Here is a 23,552-nt window from a genome sequence, read left to right as displayed (position 1 = left end):
ACTTACATTTATGGAACAAAGAAATAAATATTGGAAAATCTGGCTCCTCAAAAAAAAGTAAAATTTGGCCATGAACTTAAAAAGTCTACACCCAGGAAGACCTAAAAAAGAAAAGAAAAAAAAAAAGGCAGGGGGCATGCAAAATGGGGGGAAAAATTAATTAGTAAGGAAAAAGATGACAATCTTAGTGATGATCCAAACGAATTCAAAGCCAGGCACCAGATGCCGAGCTTCTCAAGTTACAAAGAAGTATGAGCTCTTCTCTCCCTCCCCAGCCTGAGAAACAAATTGTACCTAGTAGTAGGATTTTAAATGCCAAAAAGGGGAGAATGTGCAAGTGAACAGCTATCAAGAGGAAAGATATTCAATTATTAAAAGATTTTTTAATAAACTTTAAAAGTACAAACAGTGATGTTTCCTACCTCCTGGGCTGGAGGTAGAATGAGGAGACCCAAGAAACCTCGAGGACCTTGAACCACTGCAGAAACGCCACTGCCTGGAACCCAGTAAAAGCACCAGAAGTCAGAAGTAAATAAAAGGATTTCTGTTGTTACTTTCATTCCTTTGTACACACAGGATTACACGCCAGTCACTAACTTCATAAATACCAATTTTCTGTATGCCAATGGTTCTTTCATTTCTAAATACAGCTATCTTTACATATTCCAAATTTTTCCTCTTTTTATTTTTTTTCTGTCACATTCTTTGCCTGATTGACAATATTGCCACTGAACTATTTGTATACTTTTCTATATTTTGATTTCTATTGTTCTAACTTTTTATTTCTTATACATTTCCCAAATAGTTGTATCTCATTCTTTTTTCATTTTTGGAATCTTATGTAATTTTTCATGTTTAATTACTTTATTCATTGATCTGCATACACACATCCAAATGACATTAAATGTCAAATGAAGCTGGAAACTAGGTAAAGGTCTATGTGTTTTTGCCTTCTCTAGTTTCTCTAGATCCATGAAATCAACTCATTAAGGAGATTGATTTGGTTCAACGATTTATCATGCCTCAGAAACTGCATTGTATTTTCATCTCCACTCAATTCATATAATCTGAAATCATTTAAGCTTTCAATTCCCAGATTATAGTTGTATAGCCTTCCCTTTCTCACAGACCATTTCTATTTCTTCTGATTAATGCTGTTGCACAATTTGAAACTACTTTTGCAATTAATGTCAGTTTGAATTTTTTAGCAACAATGAAAAAGAGAAGAAAAAGTATTTAAATCTATGTCACAATGCCCTCCACTCCCAAGGAGTATAGCCTGGCACCTTCCTCTGTGAGCCTTCTGCCCATCCGGTGGTTACTTGACATGTATGTAAAATCTTTCCTCTGGGCTATGATACATATTGCAGAACATTTGACAATCTTTCATAAAGATGGGTGCAGAAAATAGTCAAAGTACACTTAGAACTTCCAGCAGAGAAGAATAAAGTTGGAAAACATTGTCTTTAGAAACAAAACTGGATGTAATAATAATAATAAAGGACCTAAGGTAATGGTGGGAGCTCTGGTGGTGTAGGGTGTAAGGCATTTGACTGCTAACCAGAAGACTGGAGTTTCAAACCCACCAGCCACTCCTCAGAAGGAAGGTTGGGCAATCTACTTCCATAGTGATACTGCCTCGGAAACCCAAGGAGGGGTTGCTATGAGTTTATTTCAAAGGGGAAATATGACATTTTAGAAAAGTTAGAAAATTGGAGGGAGTTTCCTTTTCTAATCAACCGTTATGATCAAAGTGGGATTTCTGTAGTTATCTCTCTTTCAGAGGAAGGATGTTCTATGACTTGAAACACAAGCAACAGAGGGAGATAATATTTTTAAAGAAATCTAGTTCCAGAAAGTCAGGGCTGGCTTGAAAAGTTTAAGAGGAAACGTATTGAAAATAATCTCAAAATCTTAGGAGAGGAGATAGCTAATAGCAGATTGAAAAATCTCTCCCTCAGATCTCCAAAAGTCATCATCTAAGAGGAGGGCAGGGGGAGCATATATGGCCAAACAAAACTTCAGTGTGGATAAAACTGGCCTTCTGAAGAACAAAAGAAAAAAGTTTTCTCATGAGAAGCCAGCCAAGGACAGGCTATTTTGCTTAGTAGTAACTTATATGATGATATAAATTAAAATCTGTTGGTACCATCTCTGAACTCTGCCCTAGGGGTCAGGAAGTTACTTTACTAAATTGACTGAAGTATCACATAGATAGCTAAGCTGCTTAAAGCAGCAAAATAAAGCAGAATCTGATAGAAAAATGATTCTCACCAACATTAAAATACCTTGAGGTAGAGCCACAGACAGAAGAATCTTAAAGGCATTAAGCAGGGCAGTGGTGGGTCAGTGGTAGAATCCTCACCTTCCATGCAGGAGTCCCCGGTTCTAATCCTGGCAAATGCACCTCATAGCCAGCCACCACCTGTCTGTCAGTGGAAGCTGACATGTTGCTAGGATGTTGAACAGGTCTCAGTGGGGCTTCCAGCCTAAGGCAGACTAGGAAGGAAGAGCTAGTGAGCCACTTCAGAAAATCAGTCATTGAAAACCCTACAAATCACAACAAACTGAATCTTGACAACAGTTAACAACAACAACAATGCAATAGGGCATAGCTATATTACTTCAGCAGTATGTCCCTATATGTCCTTATTTATCCTTTTAAAATCTCCCATTTTAATTAGACGTGCCTCTTGCTCTCCATCTCCTGGAAGACGTGAGCTGGGTTTCCTCCTGGAGACTGGCATCCCCTGACCTTGCCTTGGAAGCTTCCCATTTTGTTCCCCCTTTCCCTTTTTTCTTTATTTCTAACTTGCATTTTGCAGCATTGGTGAGAAAACAGGAAGCCCTTGGCTTCCTCTCCAGGGCATTCAGCTGAAGGGATGTGCTCACCACATTGATAACAGTAGCCGGAAAAGAAAGAAACACACCCAGCCTTCAGAAAGCATGACCCTCTCACTCTCCTCCTTACACTTCATGCCCTCCCCATCCCAGCTCTACTTCCCCTCTGAGCCTCACTGGGGTTTCTGTGCTTAGGTCACTCCAATTTGGCCAGTCTCAGAAGTGAGTGATGTGCTGTTGTCTAAGGGTTAATAATTGTGACACTAAATCAGTTAGTATCAGTATTGCTCTATGTGTTCTTATATGTAAAGTAGTATGTAGCACTACTGCCTTTTTTAAGCTAGACATTCTTGAAATAAACAAAGAAGGGATTATGGGTCACAAGTTGAATGTGTCCAAAAACCAAAAAAAAACAAACCCACTGCCATCGAGTTGGATCTGACTCATAGCGACCCCTCCTTGGGTTTCCGAGGTAGTATCACTATAGAAGTAGATTGCCCAACCTTCCTTCCGAGGAGTGGCTGGTGGGTTTGAACCACCAGCCTTCCGGTTAGCAGTCAAATGCCTTAGGCATTACGCTGCCAGAGCTCCTTGAATGTGTCCAGGGATACCAAAACTAAAACCAAACCCATTGCCATCAAGTCAATTCCAACTCATAGGGACCCTATAGGGCAGAACTGCTTCACAGAGACCCTATAGGTTGAATAGAACTGCCCTCGTAGGCTTTTCAAAACTGTTGATTTTCAATTGCCTCATATGCAAGGATCTAAGGAGCCTCGGAAGGAAGATGGGGCAATCTACTTCCATAGTGATACTGTCTGGGAAACCCAAGGAGGGGTCATTATGAGTCGGTCCAACTTGATGGTACATAACAACAACAACAGCAAGGAGCTCGGTGGCAGAGTGCCTAAGGCATTTGAATGGTAACCAGAAGGCTGGTGATTCAAACTCACTAGCCACTCTGCGAAGGAAGACAGGGCAATCTACTTCCATAAAGATTTACCATCTCAGAAACCCAGTGGGGGTCACTATGAGTTGGAACTGACTCAATGGCAGTGGGTTTTTTTTTTTTCTTTCTTTCTGTCATATGCATGCAAAAGCTGGACAATGAATAAGGAAGACCAAAGAAGAATTGATGCCTTTGAATGATGGTCTTGGTAAAGAATATTGAATAAACCCTGGACTGTCAGAAGAACAAACATCTGCCTTGGAAGAAGTACAGCTAGAATGATCGTTAGAAGTGAGGATGGCAAGACTTTGTCTCCCGTATTTTGGACATGTTATTAGGAGGGACCAGTCCCTGGAGAAGGACATCATGCTCGATAAAGTAGAGGGTCAGTGAAAAAGAGAAAGACCCTCAGCGAGGTGGATTGACACAATGGTTGCAACAATGCCCTCAAACATAGCAACAATTGGGAGGATGGTGGCAGACTGGGCAGTGTTTCATTCTGTTGTACATGAGGTCGCTATGAGTTGGAACTGACTAGAAAGCATCTGAACAACAAAAATCTTTATGGAAGTATCCCTGGTATCACTGTGGTTAAAGCACTCAGGTTCCAATCCAAAGGTTGGCATTTCAAATTCACCAGCTGATACATGGGAGAAAGATGAGGCAGTCTGCTTCTGTAAAGCCTTGGAAACCCTATGGGACAGTTCTACCCTGTCCTATAGGGTCGCTATGAGTTGGAATCGACTCGATGGCAGTGGGTAGGTAGGTAGGTATCATCAAAACATGTCCACTGCCTTCTAAACAGTTTCAGAAACGTGGGTGATCTTCAACCCCCTGGACTTCCTCTGCCCCATAAGAACTTCATAAGTTTGAGATTTAATCAGCAAACTAGAGGTTGCTAGTTTGATGTACTTTGTAAAGCTTCAAGTTGCTTAAGCCGCTTTCTCTTCTTCAGCATAATGCCAACATCTTTGCCAGAATACTGTATGGCCTTGAGCAAATCTTAACTGCCCTCAGCTAGGGTTTACTCAGATTAAGTGAAAATATCCATATAAAGCATTTAGTCGTAAAAAGTGTTTGATAACTGTTGATGAGGATGAAGTAGAAGAGTATGACTTGTTTAGTGAGGAGTGCTTTTCTTCCTTCCTTTTCTTTTTTTGACACTCTTTTCTTCACCACATTGTCTATTTTCTTTCACTCTATGCCATCACAACACCAACACTCTTTTAAAGAAAGCCTCGAAGGCTAGACACTTCTCCCTCTCTATTTGGGTAAAATCTGAATATATTTGTAGCATGGTAAGGTGTGTCATCTTTCTCATGGCCAACTTCTCCCATAATGAATCAGAGGGACAACCATCACCAGAGGATTTGCCTTCATTACTTTGGCTGTATTCTTAGCCTTCTATGCCTCCTGACAAAAGTTCAAAGATTTTGCTGGTGCAGCAACAATGCAACACACTGCCTTCGAGTCAGATCTGACTCATAGTGACCCCTCCGTGGATTTTCAAGGCAGTATCACTATGGAAATAGATTGCCCAATCTTCCTTCCGAGAAGCGGCCGGTGGGTTTGAACCACCAGCCTTCTGGTTAGTAGTCAAGTGCCTTAGGCACTACGCCACCAGAGCTCCCTTTGCTGGCTCAGAATTGCTAAATAATCAACTATATCACTCAGGGGCCAAGCAGGAGCCAGATGGCATAGTCAAAGAAGGATAACTCAAGGAGGACTTATAAAGTAACTGTTTACAAAGGAGTGGGCAGGCTAATGGTAAACCATAAGGGATAATGCAATTACACAGGATCTGGAGACAGAAAAGGAGCCCTGGTGGCGCAGTGGTTACATGCTCAGCTGCTAACCAAAAGGTCAGTGATTCAAACCCACCAGCTGCTCCACTGGAGAAAGATATGACAACCTGTTTCCATAAAGATTACAGCCTTGTGCTTATGCACAGGGAGACAGCTCAGGGCGCAGGAGAGTATGGAGGGGGCAGGAGAGTATGGAGGGGGCAGGAGAGTATGGAGGGATGGTCACTGGGAAGAGGTAACTATGGGGAGGAAGTGGGAGGGGAGCTGTTGCATTGTGGTAAACTGTGGTCAATGACATGAGACAAAGTATATGTGAACTGCTGTATGGAAAGTGAATTTGCTCTGTAAATCTGCACCCAAATAAAAATAAATAAATTTAAAAAAAAATTAAATTAAAAAAAAAAAAGATTACAGCCTTGGACCCTATGGGGCAGTTCTACTCTGTCCTATAGGGTTGCTATGAGTCAGAATCAATTTGGCAAAGGGAGTAACAACAGAGCTGTTACCCATCCCTAGGCCCAGAAGGGAAGAAGCAGTGGAGTGGGTGGTTCCTGGAAGCCCAAGTGAGAGGTTTGTGTAGAAAGGGGCTTCTTGAGATGAGTGTGACCTTTGGTTGCCAGATGCAGCCAGTTTGAGACAAATCCGTAAAGAAGAGTCAGGACAGTAAATAATCTGACCTCATTTCTCTCTGTCTTTTTCATCTGCTAGAGATATTTTTTGGTCAAATACAACTGGAAGCCAGAGTGCAAGGAAGCCCATTGAGGTTAGTCCCTGGTCAGCTGGAGAAGGGCATAGACTAGATCTAGGGGTAGGGGACAAATGGAAATATCTGGTGCACTAAATGAACAAAAGTGGACTGTGCACAGACCAATGATGAATAAAAATGACCAGGTTATATAATGCAAGGATTATAGTTTATCCAATTCCTTGCAACTGAGAGCCTTAAAAAAATCCTTTGACCCCTAATAATTTATTTTGTGTCTCTAGAAATGCCTTAAAATTGTGATTTATGACTTGTTGTTGTTGTGTGCCATTGAGTCGAACCTGACTCATAGCGACCCCTCCTTGGGTTTCCGAGGCAGTATCACTACGGAAATAGATTGCCCAATCTTCCTTCTGAGGAGTGGCTGGTGAGTTTGAACCACCAGCCTTCTGGTTAGCAGCAAAGTGCCTTAGGCACTATGCTACCAGAGCTCCTGACTAGATTTTCAAAATCTCAATTACTTTTAGTCATGTTGGTAGACCAATCTTGGACATAATTTTTTTTTAATTTGTTTTTATTAAGCTAAGAAACTTTTCCAAGGGTAGTTAATGACACAGACAGAATTTTCACCCAAGCAGTCTAAAGCCCCTATGTGCTTTTTTTTTTTTTCAGTTTTGTTGTGATGTGGGTGAAAGTTCAAAGAGCAAATTCACTCTTCATACAGCAGTTCACATACACTTTGTCTCATGACTATTGACTGTAATCTCCCACAATGCAACAGCTCTCCTCCCACTTCCTCGCTATAGCCACCTCTTCCCTGTGCCTTTCCCTCCCATGCACTCCTGCCCCCACTCCCAGCTGTCTCCCTGTGCATACACAGTCCTGCTATTCTCCCATGATTGATCTCTCCAAGGAGTGTATCTACCTAATGTAAATGTTCAGTTCATATGCCTGTTTGGCTGGAAGCCATGGGAGTGGGTTCAGTTCCAGACCTGAAGGGGAGCTAGGGGCCATAGTCTCAGGGGTTCCACCAGGCTCTATCAGATCAGCAAACCAGGTCCTCCCCTCCTTTTTTTTTTTTCATGATTTTTAGTTTTGTTCCACCTTGTTCTCCCACTCTATCCAGGATCTACTACATCATGTTACATAGATCCCCCTCCAAGTGGTTGACAGTGGTAGCTGGACACCATCTAGTTCTTCTGGTCTCATAGTTATATAGGCTGAGGATCACATAGTGTACAAGTGCCTTGGACTAACTGTTTTCATGCATCTTTGGTTTTCTTCATTCTTCTTTGCTCTGGTTGAGGAGAGACCCATCGTTGTATCTAGATGGCTGCTTTTAAGATCCCAGTAGCTACTTGCCAAAGTAGGATGTGCAACAATGTTTTCGTGTAGTATGTTATGGCAATTGAGCTTCATGTCCCCTGCGACCATGGTCAATCTTGGACATCATTTATCTTTGATTCTGAATAGTCTCTTGTCTGAATATTCTGGCATGTGGCTACTGGGGGTTACCCTTCACTACCCACGTAGTAAGAAAGACCCACTTCATGCTCTTATGTGAGTACATGTGTGGCTTTAGGCAGACAACCATTCTGGTACTACCAGGGAACTCTGGAAATAGGCTACATGGGTCCTTCCTGCTGTAGCCAACTTTGAGTGGACATTAGTGTGTTCTCTCTCCTACAGGTGGAGGTAAGCAGAGGTGGGTGAGTCAGGACAAAAAACAGACTTTCCTACAGAAACCATAGCTCAGGACTGCAGGCAGAAATCCAGCTGCCCTTCCCATCCTTCTCAGCCCTGGACTATACTGAAAGAAACCTTTCTCCAGAGATAAGAGGTTCTGGAGCATGAAGGCCATCATGTCTTCTGTCAGGGAGTTCCCTGACAAGTCCAGCCTCCGCAGGTTTCTAGCAATACTGAGCCTTTAGACCCTAGTGATGGAATGAAGTACTTAGAAAAGCTACAGACCTCTTAAGTCACTGCCATGGACAGGGGTAAGGCTCTCTCTTGACTTCTTCCTCCCAATTACCCATCCTGCAAGTCTGGGTCCTGAGAATAGGTAGAGTGGATGGTCAGTCATATGGTATGACACAAAGGGCTTCAAAAGGCTTGCCTGACCCTCAACTATCTCCCTTGCTAGCCTTAGGTTCTGTCTGAAGTTTTCATCAATCAAGTCATTCCTTTATGCTAAAAATTTGTTTCAAGAAGTCCTCTGCTAAAATGTATGTGAACCCTAAAATGGTATTGTGCACTTTTGTTATTTCTTTTGTCTGCACAATATCTTATGTTTTGAGAACTTCACACCTTACAAGTGTTTATAGGAAGCAGAGCCTACCTTCTAGTATAGATGCTTCACCAAAAACACAGCATTGGCTGTCTCAGACTCTCTTGTGGTCACGGTCAGCTAACTAGGTGCCCCTGCTCCAGTTCAGTATTAAGGGGTGGCTGAGTAAGGTTCTCACAGTTGTTGCTTATGGCATGATTTGGGCTGAGGTCCCAACTGCTGCATAGCATCCCCTGTTCCTGCTCATTTCCATGCCTATCCATAACCTTTCTCAGAGAGGCTATGAGCACCCCAATATCCTTTAAGTCTCCATGCTGCCTAAATAAGACAGTATCATCTTCAAATGCTAGCAAATGAGAACACTGACTGATGCAAGGGGTGACACATTAACTCAAGAGAAGCCATAAACGCATCAGATACAGATTTTTTTTCTAGCTAATTTTGAGCTAATTTGTCCAATTAGCTAGTTGTCACCTTGGGAAACAGCAGCACCCCATGGAAAGAGTATTTGTTGGAAGGAGAGAGAATAAAAAAAGTCTGGTCTTAAGGGAATTGGCGTGTAGACAGGAGTGTTAAGGCAACCTGAGGGACACCCAAGGCACTAGACTGGGACAATGCAGCATGGAGAGAGACATGACAGGAAAGAATGGGGGACAAAATAAGGGCAATATTTGCCATGGACTGACACCAATGCTACTGAATGGGTAGCTTCACTGAAAGGCCTTGTTTATACCTTTATAGAGCGTCCAAGGCATATTTCTACTTTGTCAAAGACCACAGCTGACATTTAGTGTATGTGATAATAGTAATCCATTTGTGAGATTTCTATTCTCCCCTTTCTCCATGCCACAGTCTCTTTATGATTTAACAAGCAAAGATAAACAGTGCAAGACAGTGTAAACTCAAACCACATACAGGGCAGGGGCTGTGTTTTAGTTATCTTCTCCCCCAGAAAAAACCACTCCATTGCCATTGAGTTGATTCTGACTCATGGTGATCCTATGCTACAGAGTAGAACAGCCCCATAGAGTTTCTAAGGCTGTGAATCTTTATGGAAGCAGCCTGCCTCATCTTTCTCCTGCAGAATGGCTGGTGGGTTTGAACCATCAACATTCCAGTTAGCAGCCCAATGCTTTAATCACAGCCCCACCACAGCTCCTTCTTCTCCAGAGAGGAGCACAGAAATCGTTCCCCATTCTTTGAAGGAAGAGAGGCAAAAAGGAAACTAGGAGTGTGGTGCGTGCAGATACTAAACACCTGCTAAGAAGTTGTTTGTGATTTTTTGTGAAGAGTAGGGATGGTCTACAAGTTAGCAGAATTCACTCTTTTCTGTATTCTTCCTTATTTTCAAAACAAGGATTGTGTTTGGTGTTTAATTTACTAAATAGATAAACTTGGCGACCTAGCAATTGTTCTCTTAACTTTTCTATGGAAAAGTCATGTCTCTCTGCCAGAGACTCCAGGTTTGAATGCAGGGCACATGGAGAGGGCCCGTCCACAGCCCACTTCGACAGCAGTGCCATAGGCCAACCGAGACAGAAGGTGAGAGCTCTCATCTCATGGAACTGCCTCCACCTGCTCTCCTGGAAATTCATGTCCTTGGTGAATCCCAGGAGGTACTGACTCTCACCATTCATAGAAAGAGCTCTTGGAGTTGTTTGTGCTATAGAGAAGCACAGAATCACTGCCCTTTCTCACCAGCTCCATGGATGTCACCAAGAGAAGGGTGCTGAAAAATAATTCCAATGAAGCTACCGAAAAACGTGGGGGAAAAAAAAAAAATCACTGCATTTGATTAAAAAATATTTGAGACACCTTGTCTTTTATTTTCATGGAATGTTCCTTAATAAATATTTTACCAGGATGATGATGGTGAATGACAATGACGAAGGATGAATGGGGGGACTAAGAGATGGAAACACTTCAAATTTTAATGTAAACCTCAATTCATGAGACTTGGCTTCTGTACCAGCTCTTGAAACCCAGCAGAGAGTGTCCTTACAGGCATAGGCCAAACTACTAACCCTGGCAGGCAGCCAGGGTCAGTATATGGAGGACCACTGGCAGCGGCTCTTGATTACCTGAAGCAGAGGCTTCTTAAAAGTAAGGAAGATGACGGTACAGGCCACCAGCAGGGTGAGGCAGCTGGGGAGAATGAGCACAAGGTACAGCAGGCCCATGTCCACGCGCTCCCATTTACAGTCCTGAGGCACCTCTCTGGGCAGGTCCACCAAGCGGATTACCTTGGAGGAGAGGTTGCAAGTGACCATCACGAAATCGGGGATGCGTAGCATCTGCAGGTGCTGCAGGGCCCTCCAGCCCTCCACCCTACAGCAGTCATATGGATTCTGACTGAGGTAGATGGTCCGCAGGCTCCTTGTGAGCTGCTCAGATGCAGCCCTCTGGGGAAGGGCTGTGAGAGAGTTTCTGCGGAGATCTAGAGTCTGCAGGGACAGGCTGCCCCCAAACGTGGGGAAACTGGTCAAGTAATTTCCCGACAGATCCAAGTCCCTCAGACTCCTAAACCCAGAGAAGTCCAACTCCATGAAGCTGGAACTTAGGCCCACATTCCTGAGAGACAGGACCTGTAACGTGGTGGCAATATCCTGGAGAGGGGTGATGCTTGCATTCAGAATGCCCCAATTGCTCGAGAGGTCTAAGTGAGTGAGAGAGGTCCCCTGGAATGAGCAGTCGTGTAGGGTCCCCAGCCCACAGCCCTGCAGAGAGAGGCTTCTCAAAGACATCATATTCCTAAAATCTACACAGCTGGGGGTACCCACCTGGTCTAAGTGAACTGGCAGAGGACACAGTGAGATCTGATTGTGGCTTATGTCTATTGTAGTGATGTTACTGGCACCAGCAAAAAGGCCAGTGGGGATACCCAGGAGCTGGTTGAAGCTCAGGTTAAATACTTGGAGGCTCTGTAGGCAGCTGGTGAGCCCTGGAGCCCATTGCAGCTCTGACAGCTGGTTCTGACTCAGGTCCAGCTCAATGAGTGCTCCTGGGGGCTCATGCTCCTGGATATGGAGGGTCATCAGGCAATTTTGATTGAGGTTCAGGTGGGAGAGGGAAGGCATTTTCTTCAGGAAGCCATCTGGCAGGTATTGGAACTGGTTCTGGCTCATATCTAGGAAGCGGAGATCTGAAAGGTCGCTGGAAGCAAACTCTTCCCAGAGGTTAACTGTGGTGATATTGGTCACATTGCCATCCACAAGGAGGAACTGGGCCACCATCTCCTTTGGTGACGAGGTGTTATACAGGTCCTTGTAGAAGCCCATGTTATTGTCCCGTAGGAGGAGGGTATGCAGCTTGCTGCATTGGGGCAGGAGCGGGAAAAATAGCAGCTGATTGTGAGAGAGGTCCAGTGTCTCCAACTCAAAGGCATCCTCTCCCCCTGAAGCCAGGAACCACTCTAGGGCATTGTAGCTGACATTGAGGAACCGTAGCTGTGTAAGGCCAAAGTCCACAATGCAAGGAAGGTTATTATAGGCCAGGTTGAGATGTCTAAGCTCCATCAAGCCATCAAAAGCACCACCCTCGATCTCAAAGATGTAGTTCCTCTGTAAATCCAGCTCATGGAGGTGCCCTAGACCCTCAAAGACAGAGTCATCGAGCCTCATGATGGTGTTCCTCGCCAGGGACACAGACTCCAGCGATGAGAGGTTCTGGAGCATGAGGGCCATCATGTCTTCTGTCAGGGAGTTCCCCGATAAGTCCAGCCTCCGCAGGTCCTGGAGGGAGTGGAAAGCAGCTGCTGTCTCCTTGTAGTTCTCTGAGAGAGCGTTGTCAGCGAGAGCCAGGCTGTGCAGCTGGGCTTGCTCCTGGAAGGCGCCACGGCTAATGGATTCCAGATGGCAGCTGTTCAGACTGAGGCTCTCCAGGTGAGGGTAGTGCTGGAGGGAATGGTTCCACAGGGTCTTGAGAGGGTTGGCATCCAGAATGAGCGTCTGGGAATGGGGTGAGAGATCACTGGGCACTGAAACAAGGTGCTGCTCTCGACAGTCGGCAACTCTACCCACCTAGGTCCAAAAACAGACTGGTCAGCAGGAAAGAGGCCTTAGAGGCAGAAGTTCATACAGAGGAACTTAGTTCATTTATAAGACTTCCTATAGTCACTGGGAGTGGCTCTAGAGATCATGAGCTACAATAGGATAGGAAAATTTAGAATGAAAAGGAACTTTTCTTTGTTCTTTACCATCATACTTCAATAGGTAGCTAGGAGCTGACTTGCAGACATCACTTGAAATACACAGAGGGTTAGAGAAAGATCTAGGCACCTGTTCATCAGGTGCCAGGAGGTGACAACTGTACTTGCAGTTTAATTTTCACTATGAGAAGGAAAACCAGATATCTACCTGGATTTGAAACCCACCTCAGCCACTTATTTCCTGTGTGACTTTGGGTGAGAAAAGTAATTCCTACTTTGGAGGATTGTTGTGAGGTTAAATGAGAGAACACACAAAGAACTTAGCACAGCACCTGCCATATAGTCAGCATGTGGTAAATAGTCACTACTGCATTGTTACAAGGAGCCCTGGTGGCACAGTGGTTAAGTGCTCGGCTACTAACCCAAAGGTCAGTGGTTCAAACTCACCAGCCGCTTCATGGGAGAAAGATGTGTCAGTCTGCTTCTGTAAAGATTATAGCCTTGGAATTCATACAGGGGCAGTTCTACTCTGCCCTGTGGGGTCACTGTGAATCAGAACTGGCTTGACAGCAGTGGGTTTGGTTTTGGTTTATCACGTTGTCATTACTATCTCCAGAACACATCCAACAGAAACACTGCCCAGGAACCTGTAATGTTGTTGCATCTTCATTTTACCAGAAGTGGTTTTACCTGGAAGGTTTCCCTACATCTAGATGGATACCAATTTGATGAGTCTACAGAGACCTTAGAGGTCAATCCACCTCAAATTGCACAGGATTGTACAGTAAAGTGGGAGGAGTGAGGAGAAGTGAAAAGCTGGGACCAGAGCCCAGAGCTCCCAATGTCCAATTCAATCCTCTTTCTGAATACCATCCTGCTATGACTGTGCAGGGACAGAAGGCAGGTGGAATGGAGGTGCCCCTGGCCTCATCACAGACACCACACAAGCCTCAGGATACTTTAACTCAACCCATTGTTTTGCAAGATTGGCAAGAACAAATGAAGGTAGAATACCCCTTATGGGTCCAGGAAAAAAAGAGTTTTAAGTGATGGGATGGGAGAGCAATGACCTGCCTTTCTACAGTTTAGTCAGTAAGACAAAGCTCGTGATTGGCTGAAATTGTGGGCCCAACAGAAAACAAAAAACCAAACCCACTGCCATCAAGTTGATTCCAACTCATAGTGACCCCCAGTGGGTTTCCAAGGCTGTATATCTTTACAGAAGTAGATCACCTCATCTTCCTCCCATGGAGCAGCTGGTGGGTTTGAACCACTGACCCTCTGGTTAGCAGCCAAATGTCTTACTCACTGTATTACCTTACTCACTACACCACCAGAGCTCCTTCAGTACCAGGGGCCTAGTGGACTAGTGGAGTTTAGAAAATCCTGCTATAGAGGAAGAAGCACAGGTTTGGAGGATGTTACGGATTGAATTGTGTTCCCCAAATATACGTGTTGTGAATCCTACCCCTATGCTTGTGGAGTAGGAGCTCTGGTGATGTAGTGCCTAAGGCATTTGACTGCTAACCAGAAGGCTGGCGGTTCAAACCCACCAGCTACTCCTCGGAAGGAAGGCTGGGCAATCTACTTCCATAGTGATACCGCCTAGGAAACCCAAGGAGGGGTTGAATCCAACTCAATGGCAGTGAGTTTGTTTTGTTTTTTTTAATACTTGTGGAGCTCTGGTGGTATAGCCTAAGACATTGTGACTGCCAACCAAGGTTGGCAGTTCAAACCCACCAACCACTCTGTGGAAGGAAGACTAGGGAATCTACTTGCATAAAGATTTACTGTTTCAGAAACCCAAAGGGGGTCACTATGAGTCAGAATCAACTCAGTGGCAGTATGTTTGGTTTTTTTGCTTGGACTCATGGATATAATCTCATTTAGAAATAGGGTTTTCTTTGTTATGTTAATGAGACCATATCTATATAGTTAGTATTATAAAACAATCACTTTTGAGATGTAAAAAATGGAGAGGAAGATACACAACACATGAAGATCTCCAAGGAGCTGAGGAACAGAAGCTGGAAAGGGACAAGGAGCCTCCTCCTGAGCCCACAGAGAAAGCCTTCCCCTTGAGCCAGCACCCTAACTCAGACTTTCAGCCTAAACTGTGAGAGAATGAATGTATGTTCATTAAAGCCACCCACCTGTGGTATTTCTGTTATAGCCGCACTCGATAACTAAGACAGAGGGTAACAGACTCAAGTCTGAATTCAGCTCTGCCACTTCCCAGCTTTGGATCCTGGGCAAGAAATTAACTTCTGCATTCTCAAGTGCTTCATCTGATCATTAAAAAATAAAACCTCCTAATGATTAAAAATTGGTGCAGCATAAAAGTATAGAAAATTAAATTCTTCATTAATCTCAGCTTCTCCCTCAGAGAAATACCACTAATCTTTTGTTATATATCCTATTGATATTTTAAAAAAGATATTATCTATCCCATTTTTCACTTTAACAAAATGAGACCACAGTCTATAATCTGTTCAGTAATCAATTTTTTGTCAACAATATATGATAGACATAGTGCTCTAGCAACATAAATCAATTCAATCATATTCTTTTGGTTGTTGTTATGTGGCATTGATTCTATAGCATCTACAGAATTGCCCCCTAGGGTTCCCAAGGTTGAAATCTTTACAGGAGCAGATTGCCAGGTCTTTTCTCCCATGGTTAGCAGCTGAGCGCTTAACCATCGTGCCACCAGAGCTCCCGATATCCCTTTTAGCAGTTGTTTATTAGTGCATTGCATGATTAGTATGGTAGTTAAGAACAAGAGTTCTAAGGTCAGGCAATCTGGGGTCCAATCTTAGTTCTGCTTTTTATCAGATGGGTGATTTTGAGTTGGTTATTTCAATCAGGTAGGTCCTCCATCATCCCGTCTGTCAAATGGAAATTATACTTGTAATTTTCTCATAGTTTCATAGTTTTTTTTTTCTTTTTCTTTTTTTAGGGTTCAATGTGATTGTTCATGTAAACAGAACTTGGCACATAAATGCTTAATAAATGTTAGCTATAATTATTAGCCAGAGCTCTGATAGCATAGTGCCTAAGGCACTTGACTGCTAACCAGAAGGCCTGGGGGTTCAAACCCTCCTGCCTCTCCTCGGAAGGAAGGTTGGGTAATCTACTTCTGTAGTGATACCGCCTCGGAAACCCAAGGAGGAGTCCCTATGAGTCGGGGCCGACTCGACGGCAAATAACAACAACATATTACATTATGGGAGCTCTGGTAGCATAGTGGCTAAGGCACTTGACTGCTAACCAGAAGGCTGGCAGTTCAAACCCACCAGCCACTCCTCAGAAGGAAGATGGGGCAATCTACTTCCCTAGTGATACTGCCTCGGAAACCCAAAGAGGGGTTGCTATGAGTCGGGTCCTACGCCATGGCATATAACAATAACCACAACATAATTATTAGCATGATATAATTACTTGCTCTCCTATTGTTGAGCATTTGAGCTGTTTCTAATTTCCAGATGAATGTAAGAATGAAGTTTTCAAGTTCCCTTTACACAATTCTCCCCAGCAAAGTCTCTGGAATTTTTATTTGAAGTGTGTTATGAATTAATTTGGGGGAAGAACTGACATCTTTACAAATTTGAATCTCTCCATCCAGAAACAAGGTGTATTTCTTTAGTTGAGTAGGTTTTGCTCTCCCCTCTCTATGGGGACTCTCTGGAGAATGCTGTGGTTAGGGGCCTTCCCAAAGCTGAGAGATTCTGCAGCTACAGGGTCATGCCTTCACAAGTTCTGGTGGCCCCACTGAAGTGCTGCAGAGGGACCAAGTGGCTTTCAGAGTCCACGAGAGTTCTACTGTGTCCACTTTATTAGAAAATTGTATGCTCATGCAGTGAAGGGCAATAGAGGGTACTAGGAGTCTTAAACTCTCAGCCCTCAATTCAAAAGAAAAGAAAAGCAAACCAGTTGCCATTGAGTAAATTTCAACTCACGGCAACCCCATATGTGTCAGAGTAGAATTGTACTCCATGAGGTCTGATTTTTTAATAAGTAGATCACCAGGCCTTTCTTCTGAGGCATCTCTGGGTAGACTTGAATGGCCAACCTTTCAGTTAGCAGCTGAGCGCTTAACCGTTCATACTACTCACCAAAACCCATTGCTGTTTAGTAAATTCCAACTCATAGCAACCCTACAGGACAGAGTAGAACTGCCCCATAGGATTTCCAAGTTTGTAAATCTTTATGGAAGCAGACTGCTGTGGAGTCCCTGTGTGGGTTTGTACTGCCTACCTTCTGGTTAGCAGCTGAGCACTTAACCACTGCATCACAAGGACTCCTTTGCACTGCCCAGGGACTTCTCAATTTGAAAGAGCCACAGGAAATCCACTCTTTGATCTCATTGACAGCTGAGCCCCTTCTCCTGTCCACTAGACTGGAGAGGGTCAGGCGCAGAGGCTAGGCTGAACCCTGAAGGGCTGTCAAAGAATCCACACCTTATTTCCGCCTATTTCTATATCTGGTAACCCCTGAATGATTACCATAAAGTTAATCTATTGCTCCTGAAAGGGAGTGATAGAAGTCTGTTTAGCAGAGACTAATAATAATACCTTTCTGGTTAGCAGTCAAATGCTGTAGGCACCATGCCACTAAACCAAACCAAAAAAACAAACTCACTGCCATCAAGCTGGTCCCAACTCATATCGATACCCCTTGGGTTTCCTAGGCAGTATCACTATGTAAGTAGATTGCCCAACCTTCCTTCCAAGGAGTGGCTTGTAGGTTTGAACTGCCAGCCTTCTGGTTAGCAGTCAAGTGCCTTAGGCTTTATGCCACCAGAGCTCCCACCACGCCACTGTTGTTGTTGTTGTTGTTATGTGCCGTCGAGTCGGACCCAACTCATAGCGACCCCCCTTGGGTTTCCGAGGCAGTATCACTACGGAAGTAGGATTGCCCAACCTTCCTTCCGAGGAGTGGCTGGTGGGTTTGAACCGCCAGCCTTCTGGTTAGCAGTCAAGTGCTTTAGCCACTATGCTACCAGAGCTCCTCTCAGTACTTTATGTATATTAATTTATTTAATCTTCGTAACAAACCATTGTTACAGTATTCTTGGTAGGTAGGTATCATTATTATTTCCATACTTTACAGATGAGGAAAGTGAAGCACAGAGTGCCACCTCCCTAACTATCAAAATCTATTAAGACATGTTGTTGTTGTTGTTATGTGCCGTCGAGTCATACCTGACTCATAGCGACCCCTCCTTGGGTTTCCGAGGCAGTATCACTACGGAAGTAGGATTGCCCAACCTTCCTTCCGAGGAGTGGCTGGTGGGTTTGAACCGCCAGCCGTCTGGTTAGCAGGCAAGTGTCTTAGCCACTATGCTACCAGAGCTCCCATTAAGACATAGAACTTGGATTTAAACTTGGCCAATCTGGCTTTCAGTTAGCAGCTTAACTGTTTATACTACCCACCAAAACCATTGCTGTTTAGTAAATTCCAACTCATAGCAACCCTACGGGACAGAGTAGTACTGTCCCTGTGCCTGAAAAGGGGGAGGGGAAGTGAGGGAAAACTGAAAAAGTAATCTTCAGAGAGTGTTGTTGTTGTTAGGTGCTGTCAAGTTGGTCCCAACTCAGTGAGCCTACGGACAACAGAAGGAAGCACTGCCTGGTCCTGCACCATCCTCCCAATCACTGTTATGCTTGAGCCCATGGTTGCAACCACAATGTCAATATATCTCATTGAGGGTCTTCCTCTTTTTCACTGACCCTCTACCAAACATGATGTACTCCTCCAGGGACTGGTCCCTCCTAATAACATGCTCAAAGTACATGAGACAAAGTCTTACCATCCATGCTTCTAAGGAGTATGCTATAGAATGTAGGGGTTAAAGTTTATTACAAGTGGCTAAGAACAATGACAGCTGTTTTTTGTAAACATCTGTCAGCTTTTAAGAACACATTCTTGAATGTAAGTATCCAATTACATTTTGTAATTGACAATTACATTGTCCAATTTGTCTTCCCCATGCCTAGGACTGAAGGAATGTTTATTAAATGTATGTTTCTCAAGCAGACTCTTGATACCATTGAGTTATGGGGAAAGGGGAAAAAGTTTCTAGAAATATGGTCAATTGCTATGACCCAAGCCTGCTGTTGCATAGGCTGAAAGCCCTAGAGAGGGTCACTTAAAGCTCAGGTACCCACTACTTGGATCTCCTTAAGCCTAAGCATGGTCAAGGATGTTGCTCTGAGTACAGTATGGACCACGTGCTCCCCAGGCCAGCTATTTAAGCACTTGCTGTTGGCTCATACACAGGCTCTGAGGCTAAGGTCCTTCAACCTTAATGGAGCTCAACCGTCCAGGTCTTTAACAAGGTGTTGTTATTCTAGGTGTCTGACCTAGGCTTGTCTCTGGAGCTTCTTGTTTTCAGGAGGTATGAATAAGATGGGACAGGCACTGCCTGGCTTTTCACAAGCATCATCTTAGAAAACCTTTGGTTAAAGAGCAGCTTGCACATGGCATTATGCTAGGCAGATGCAGAGTGGTTCACATTTATTTCCTGCCCTCTTTTGCCTGACAATCTATCAACGTCCTAAACTGACCCAGCTTTGTCAAGACAGGAGTGACAGACAATCAGGATTCCCAGGGAAAACTCACCAACTTGCAGCCCCCTTGCGAAGCTGCTGTGGCCATTCCACTTCTGTCCCTCCATTCCACTGTCAAGAAGTGAAAACCTAGGCAGAGCCAAAGGGGCAGCAACTCCATCTCAAGTGCAGCCCTGTGGACAGAGAGCAGAAAAGAAGCAAGTAAGATCCCAGAAGGCTGCTTTGCACTCTCCCAGTACAAAGAGCCAGTTCCCACTTATCTATGTTCTTGGAGACCCACAGCCACCTAGAAGTGGAAACCCACAGATTATTCAAATACCTCAAAGTAGCCAGTATCTTCAAACTTTCACTGAAACTGTCAACAAAAACTCCTTTTCATTTTGCCTCTATCATTTGATGGACAGGTGGCTGAACAGTGAAACTCCCAAGAGTCCAATAACAGAAGAGAGAAGTAAAGGACTTGAGTGAAAAGGTTTCAAGTCTCCTGGAGTTTCCTGTGTTTTATAATTCTGCTGAAACTTTCCTCCCAATAGCTCAAATCTTCTTAATTTTGTTAAATGAATGAATCCATTAATAAATGAATGTTGGACTGGGATTAAAATATTAATTGTAGCCTCTGGTCTAGTAGAGCTATGTCTTGCTGACATAAGACTTTTAGAAAAGAGTAGATCTCATTGGTTAACTCATTTGAATATAGGTCTCTGAAAAAAGACAGTGGTATTTTGCCTGAAAAAGGGGGAAAAAGTGAGAGAATACTGAAAAAGCAATTTTCAGAGATAATAAGGATGACCAATAAAGTGTTGTTATCAGCCCTCCTGCCTGGTCAGTGAACATAGAGCAGGAGTCATGAGAAGGTTTAAAGATACACATTTACCAACAGAACTTTAGAACTAGGAGACACCCTAAGGGAAATGGAATATGTCCCCGCCATCACATTTTTACAGGGTACATACAAAGGTCCAGACAGGATAGATGGTTTTTCCAAAGTTCTAGAACTGGTTAATTGTGACCAGCTTAATTGTGCTCATGAGGAACCTGTACATAGACCAAGAGGCAGCTGTTCAAATTGAGCAAGGGGATACCAAAAAACCACCAAAGTCACTGCTGTCGAGTTGAATCCAACTCACAACGACCCCTTCTTGGGTTTCTGAGGTGAGTTTGAACCCCCAGCCTTCTTGTTAGCAGTCAAAATGCCTTAGACACTATGCCATCAGAGCTCCCAAGGGTATACTTATTACACAGTTTAAAACCAGGAAAGGTGTGTCAGGGTTGTATCCTTTTACCATACTTATTCAATCTGTATAGGAAGAACGCGGCATCAGGATTGGAGGAAGACTCATTAACACCCTGTGATATGCAGATGACACAACCTTGCTAGCTGAAAGTAAAGAGGACCTGAAGCACATACTGATGAAGATCAAGGACTACAGTCTTCAGTATGGATTACACTCAACATAAAGAAAATTAAAATCTTCACAACTGGACCAATAAGCAACATCATGATAAACGGACAAAAGATTTAAGTTGTAAAGGATTTTATTTTACTTGGATCCACAATCAAAGCCCATGGAAGCAGCAGTCAAGAAATCAAACAATATGTTGCATTGGGCAAATCTGTTGCAAAAGACCTCTTTAAAGTGTTGAAGACCAAAGATGCCACTTTGAAGACTAAGGTATCCCTGATCCAAGCCATGGTATTTTCCAAACCTCTCATATGCATGTGAAAGATGGACAGTGAATAAGGAAGATCAAAGAAGAATTGATGCATTTGAATTGTGATGCTGGAAATGAGTACTGACTGTGCCATGGACTGCTGGAAAAACGAACAAATCTGTCTTGGAAGAAGTGTAGCCAGAATGCTCCTTAAAAGTGAGGATGGCCAAGACTTCGTCTATTATACTTTGGTCATGTTATCAGAAAGGACCAGTCCCTGGAGAAGGATACCATATTTGGTAAGTAGAGGGTCAGCAAAAAAGGGGAAGACTCATGAGACGGATTGACACAGTGGCTGCAAAGAGGTGCTCAAACATAGGAAAGATTGTGAGGATAGTGTAGGACCAGGCAGTGTTTCTTTCTGTTTTACATAGGGTCGGTACCAGTTGAAGCTGACTTGACTGCAACTAAGAACACAGCTGGTTAGTGGAAGCAGCCCCCAGGCCTCCCTCCCTGAGCTGCAGGATGAGTTACCAAGAAAAATTACATAATTTCCCTCTCTGTTGGTGGGAACTGACTACCCTCCAGTTGGGAAGCTAATTACTCAATGGCATCCCCTCCAAGCTCTGCATTACTCAAAAGCAGAAGGAAGCACCTGGCCCCACCATTCCATCTGCCTATCCTCTCTCTGACATCCCCCTAGGAAGGGTCACAGAGCCTGTTCTCCATCCTCTTCCTGGGTCACCAGCACCAGTGCTGCCTGAACCTCCTCACCTATCCACCCAGAGTCGCACCGTGCAGACCTTTGCCTGATACTTCTAGGCTATCTTGGGCCCCTTCCTCTTTTCCCTTCTTCAAACAAGGATACACATTTAGAAGGCGAATATTAACTTCCAAGCCAGATTTGAATACTCACTAGTAAAACCAGAATGATAGAAAAGCTAAGTGAAATAAGTTAAATTAACTTTAACTTTCATTTCAGGACAGGTTAGCTTTCCTTACCAGAGGGGGAATCTCCAGTACAAAACAGCAGTACTTGCTGCACACTGGGAATCCCTTCCCAGGCCTTCCTTCCACTTCTGCACCTGTGCAGGATGGGCATGCACAGAGCACAGATGGCCAAAGCAGAGCCATATGGGCTCTTGTGCTCAGAATTCTCCCAGCACCTCTCCCCGCCACACACACCTGGCACAATGGATCATCACCCACCTTGAAGTAAGGTTGCCAGATTTAGCAAATTACAAGACAGTCAGTTAAATTTGAATTTCAGATAACAACAAATAACTTTTTAGTATAAACATGTCCCCAGTTCCACTGAGTGTCCTTTATCTAGGAGAGACAGGGAGACTGAAACCTGGCACATACTCTCCCTCTCTCCCTCACCCCTCTGTCAGGTTTGGGAGGGTGCCTACTTCTGTTATACTCACGCTTCTAGGAGATCCAGCCCCATTTATTCAAATACTGACTCTAGATGTGTACAGGGCAAGAGTGTAATTTCTTCAGAGAGAATGTAATCTCTTCAGAGTGTTATGCTAGGTTGTCCTGGTGTTATGTAGGTCCATAGTGTAATTTTCATCTCTGGATCACCTAGCATATTTTTGCACATTTAAAACGTATTCTCTCATTCCTCCTAAACTCAGACAACCAGCCTAGAAAAGTCTTACTGTGCCCTCTAGGCAACTCCTTCTCCTATGAGGCAGCAGAGCATCATGGGAAGATTATGGGATTTGGACGTAGACAGTCCAGGGTTTGAATTCTGGCTCCATTATTTGTTGTTTGGCCTTAAGTATTTCACATAAAGTATCTGAGACTTAGATTATTCTTCTACAAAATGGAAATAATAATAACCGTTGACATAGTTTTTATGAGGACCAAGCAAAACCAAAACCAAACCCACTGACACTGAGTTGATTCCAACTCATAGCAATCCTTATTGAGTTTCCAAGGCTGTAAATACTTACAAAAATAGGCTACCTCATCTTCTTCCTGTGGAGTGGCTTGGTGGGCTTGAACCACTGAACTTCTGGGGGGTAGCAGCCAAATGCCTTACCCATTATGCTACCAGAGCTCCTTTATGAGGACCAAACAGCATAATATATGTAAAAGTGCTTCATTTACAGTGAAGGTTGTTACTAATGTAATTATTAGTTGTGAGTTACCAATGTCAGTGAGCTGGCTGAGTGGTCACTATTCCCACGTATAATTTTGAAGGTAATTCAACCTCTACAGAAAGCAGATAAAAGAACAAATAATTTGACTGAGAGGATGAATATATCATTATACCAACTAAATATGTAAAAGGCATATAGGAAGGTGGGTTAAAAATTCTACACTAATAAATTCAAAGACCAAACCCAAGTCTGTTGTAGGGAGTGGTGACTCAGAACAAGGTAGGAATGGATGACGATGTGGGTTGAGTGTTGTTTGTCCTCAGAGCCATGCCTCACCCTTCCCTTGCTCCGCTCTGTATCCCAGGGGCTGACCTCCCAGGCTCCAGGTGTCATTTGCTCTACAGCTGGTTTGGTCAATGGGAGACACTGATGGGAGATTAGCTGGCAGGAGGAGGAGAGAAGCTGGAATATTTCTCTTCTTCCC

General features: G+C 43.8%; 1 protein-coding gene across 1 annotated transcript; it reads right to left on the bottom strand.

The window, feature by feature from the left end:
- Nucleotides 1–10,627: 10,627 nt before the first annotated feature.
- On the bottom strand, nucleotides 10,628–19,464 carry NRROS (negative regulator of reactive oxygen species). Its single transcript, XM_007949415.1, has 2 exons — nucleotides 19,357–19,464; nucleotides 10,628–12,604 (listed from the first exon to the last, which is right to left on the bottom strand). Exons 1-2 carry the CDS (start codon nucleotides 19,462–19,464, stop codon nucleotides 10,628–10,630), a joined length of 2,085 nt encoding a protein of 694 aa, XP_007947606.1.
- Nucleotides 19,465–23,552: the final 4,088 nt, after the last annotated feature.

This window comes from Orycteropus afer, unplaced genomic scaffold (assembly GCF_000298275.1).
Source record: "Orycteropus afer afer isolate SDZICR_OR568_19922 unplaced genomic scaffold, OryAfe1.0 scaffold00245, whole genome shotgun sequence".
In the NCBI taxonomy this organism is placed as follows: domain Eukaryota; kingdom Metazoa; phylum Chordata; class Mammalia; order Tubulidentata; family Orycteropodidae; genus Orycteropus; species Orycteropus afer.
Note: the sequence above shows the minus strand (reverse complement) of the source record. Positions and strands in the feature narration are given on the sequence as shown.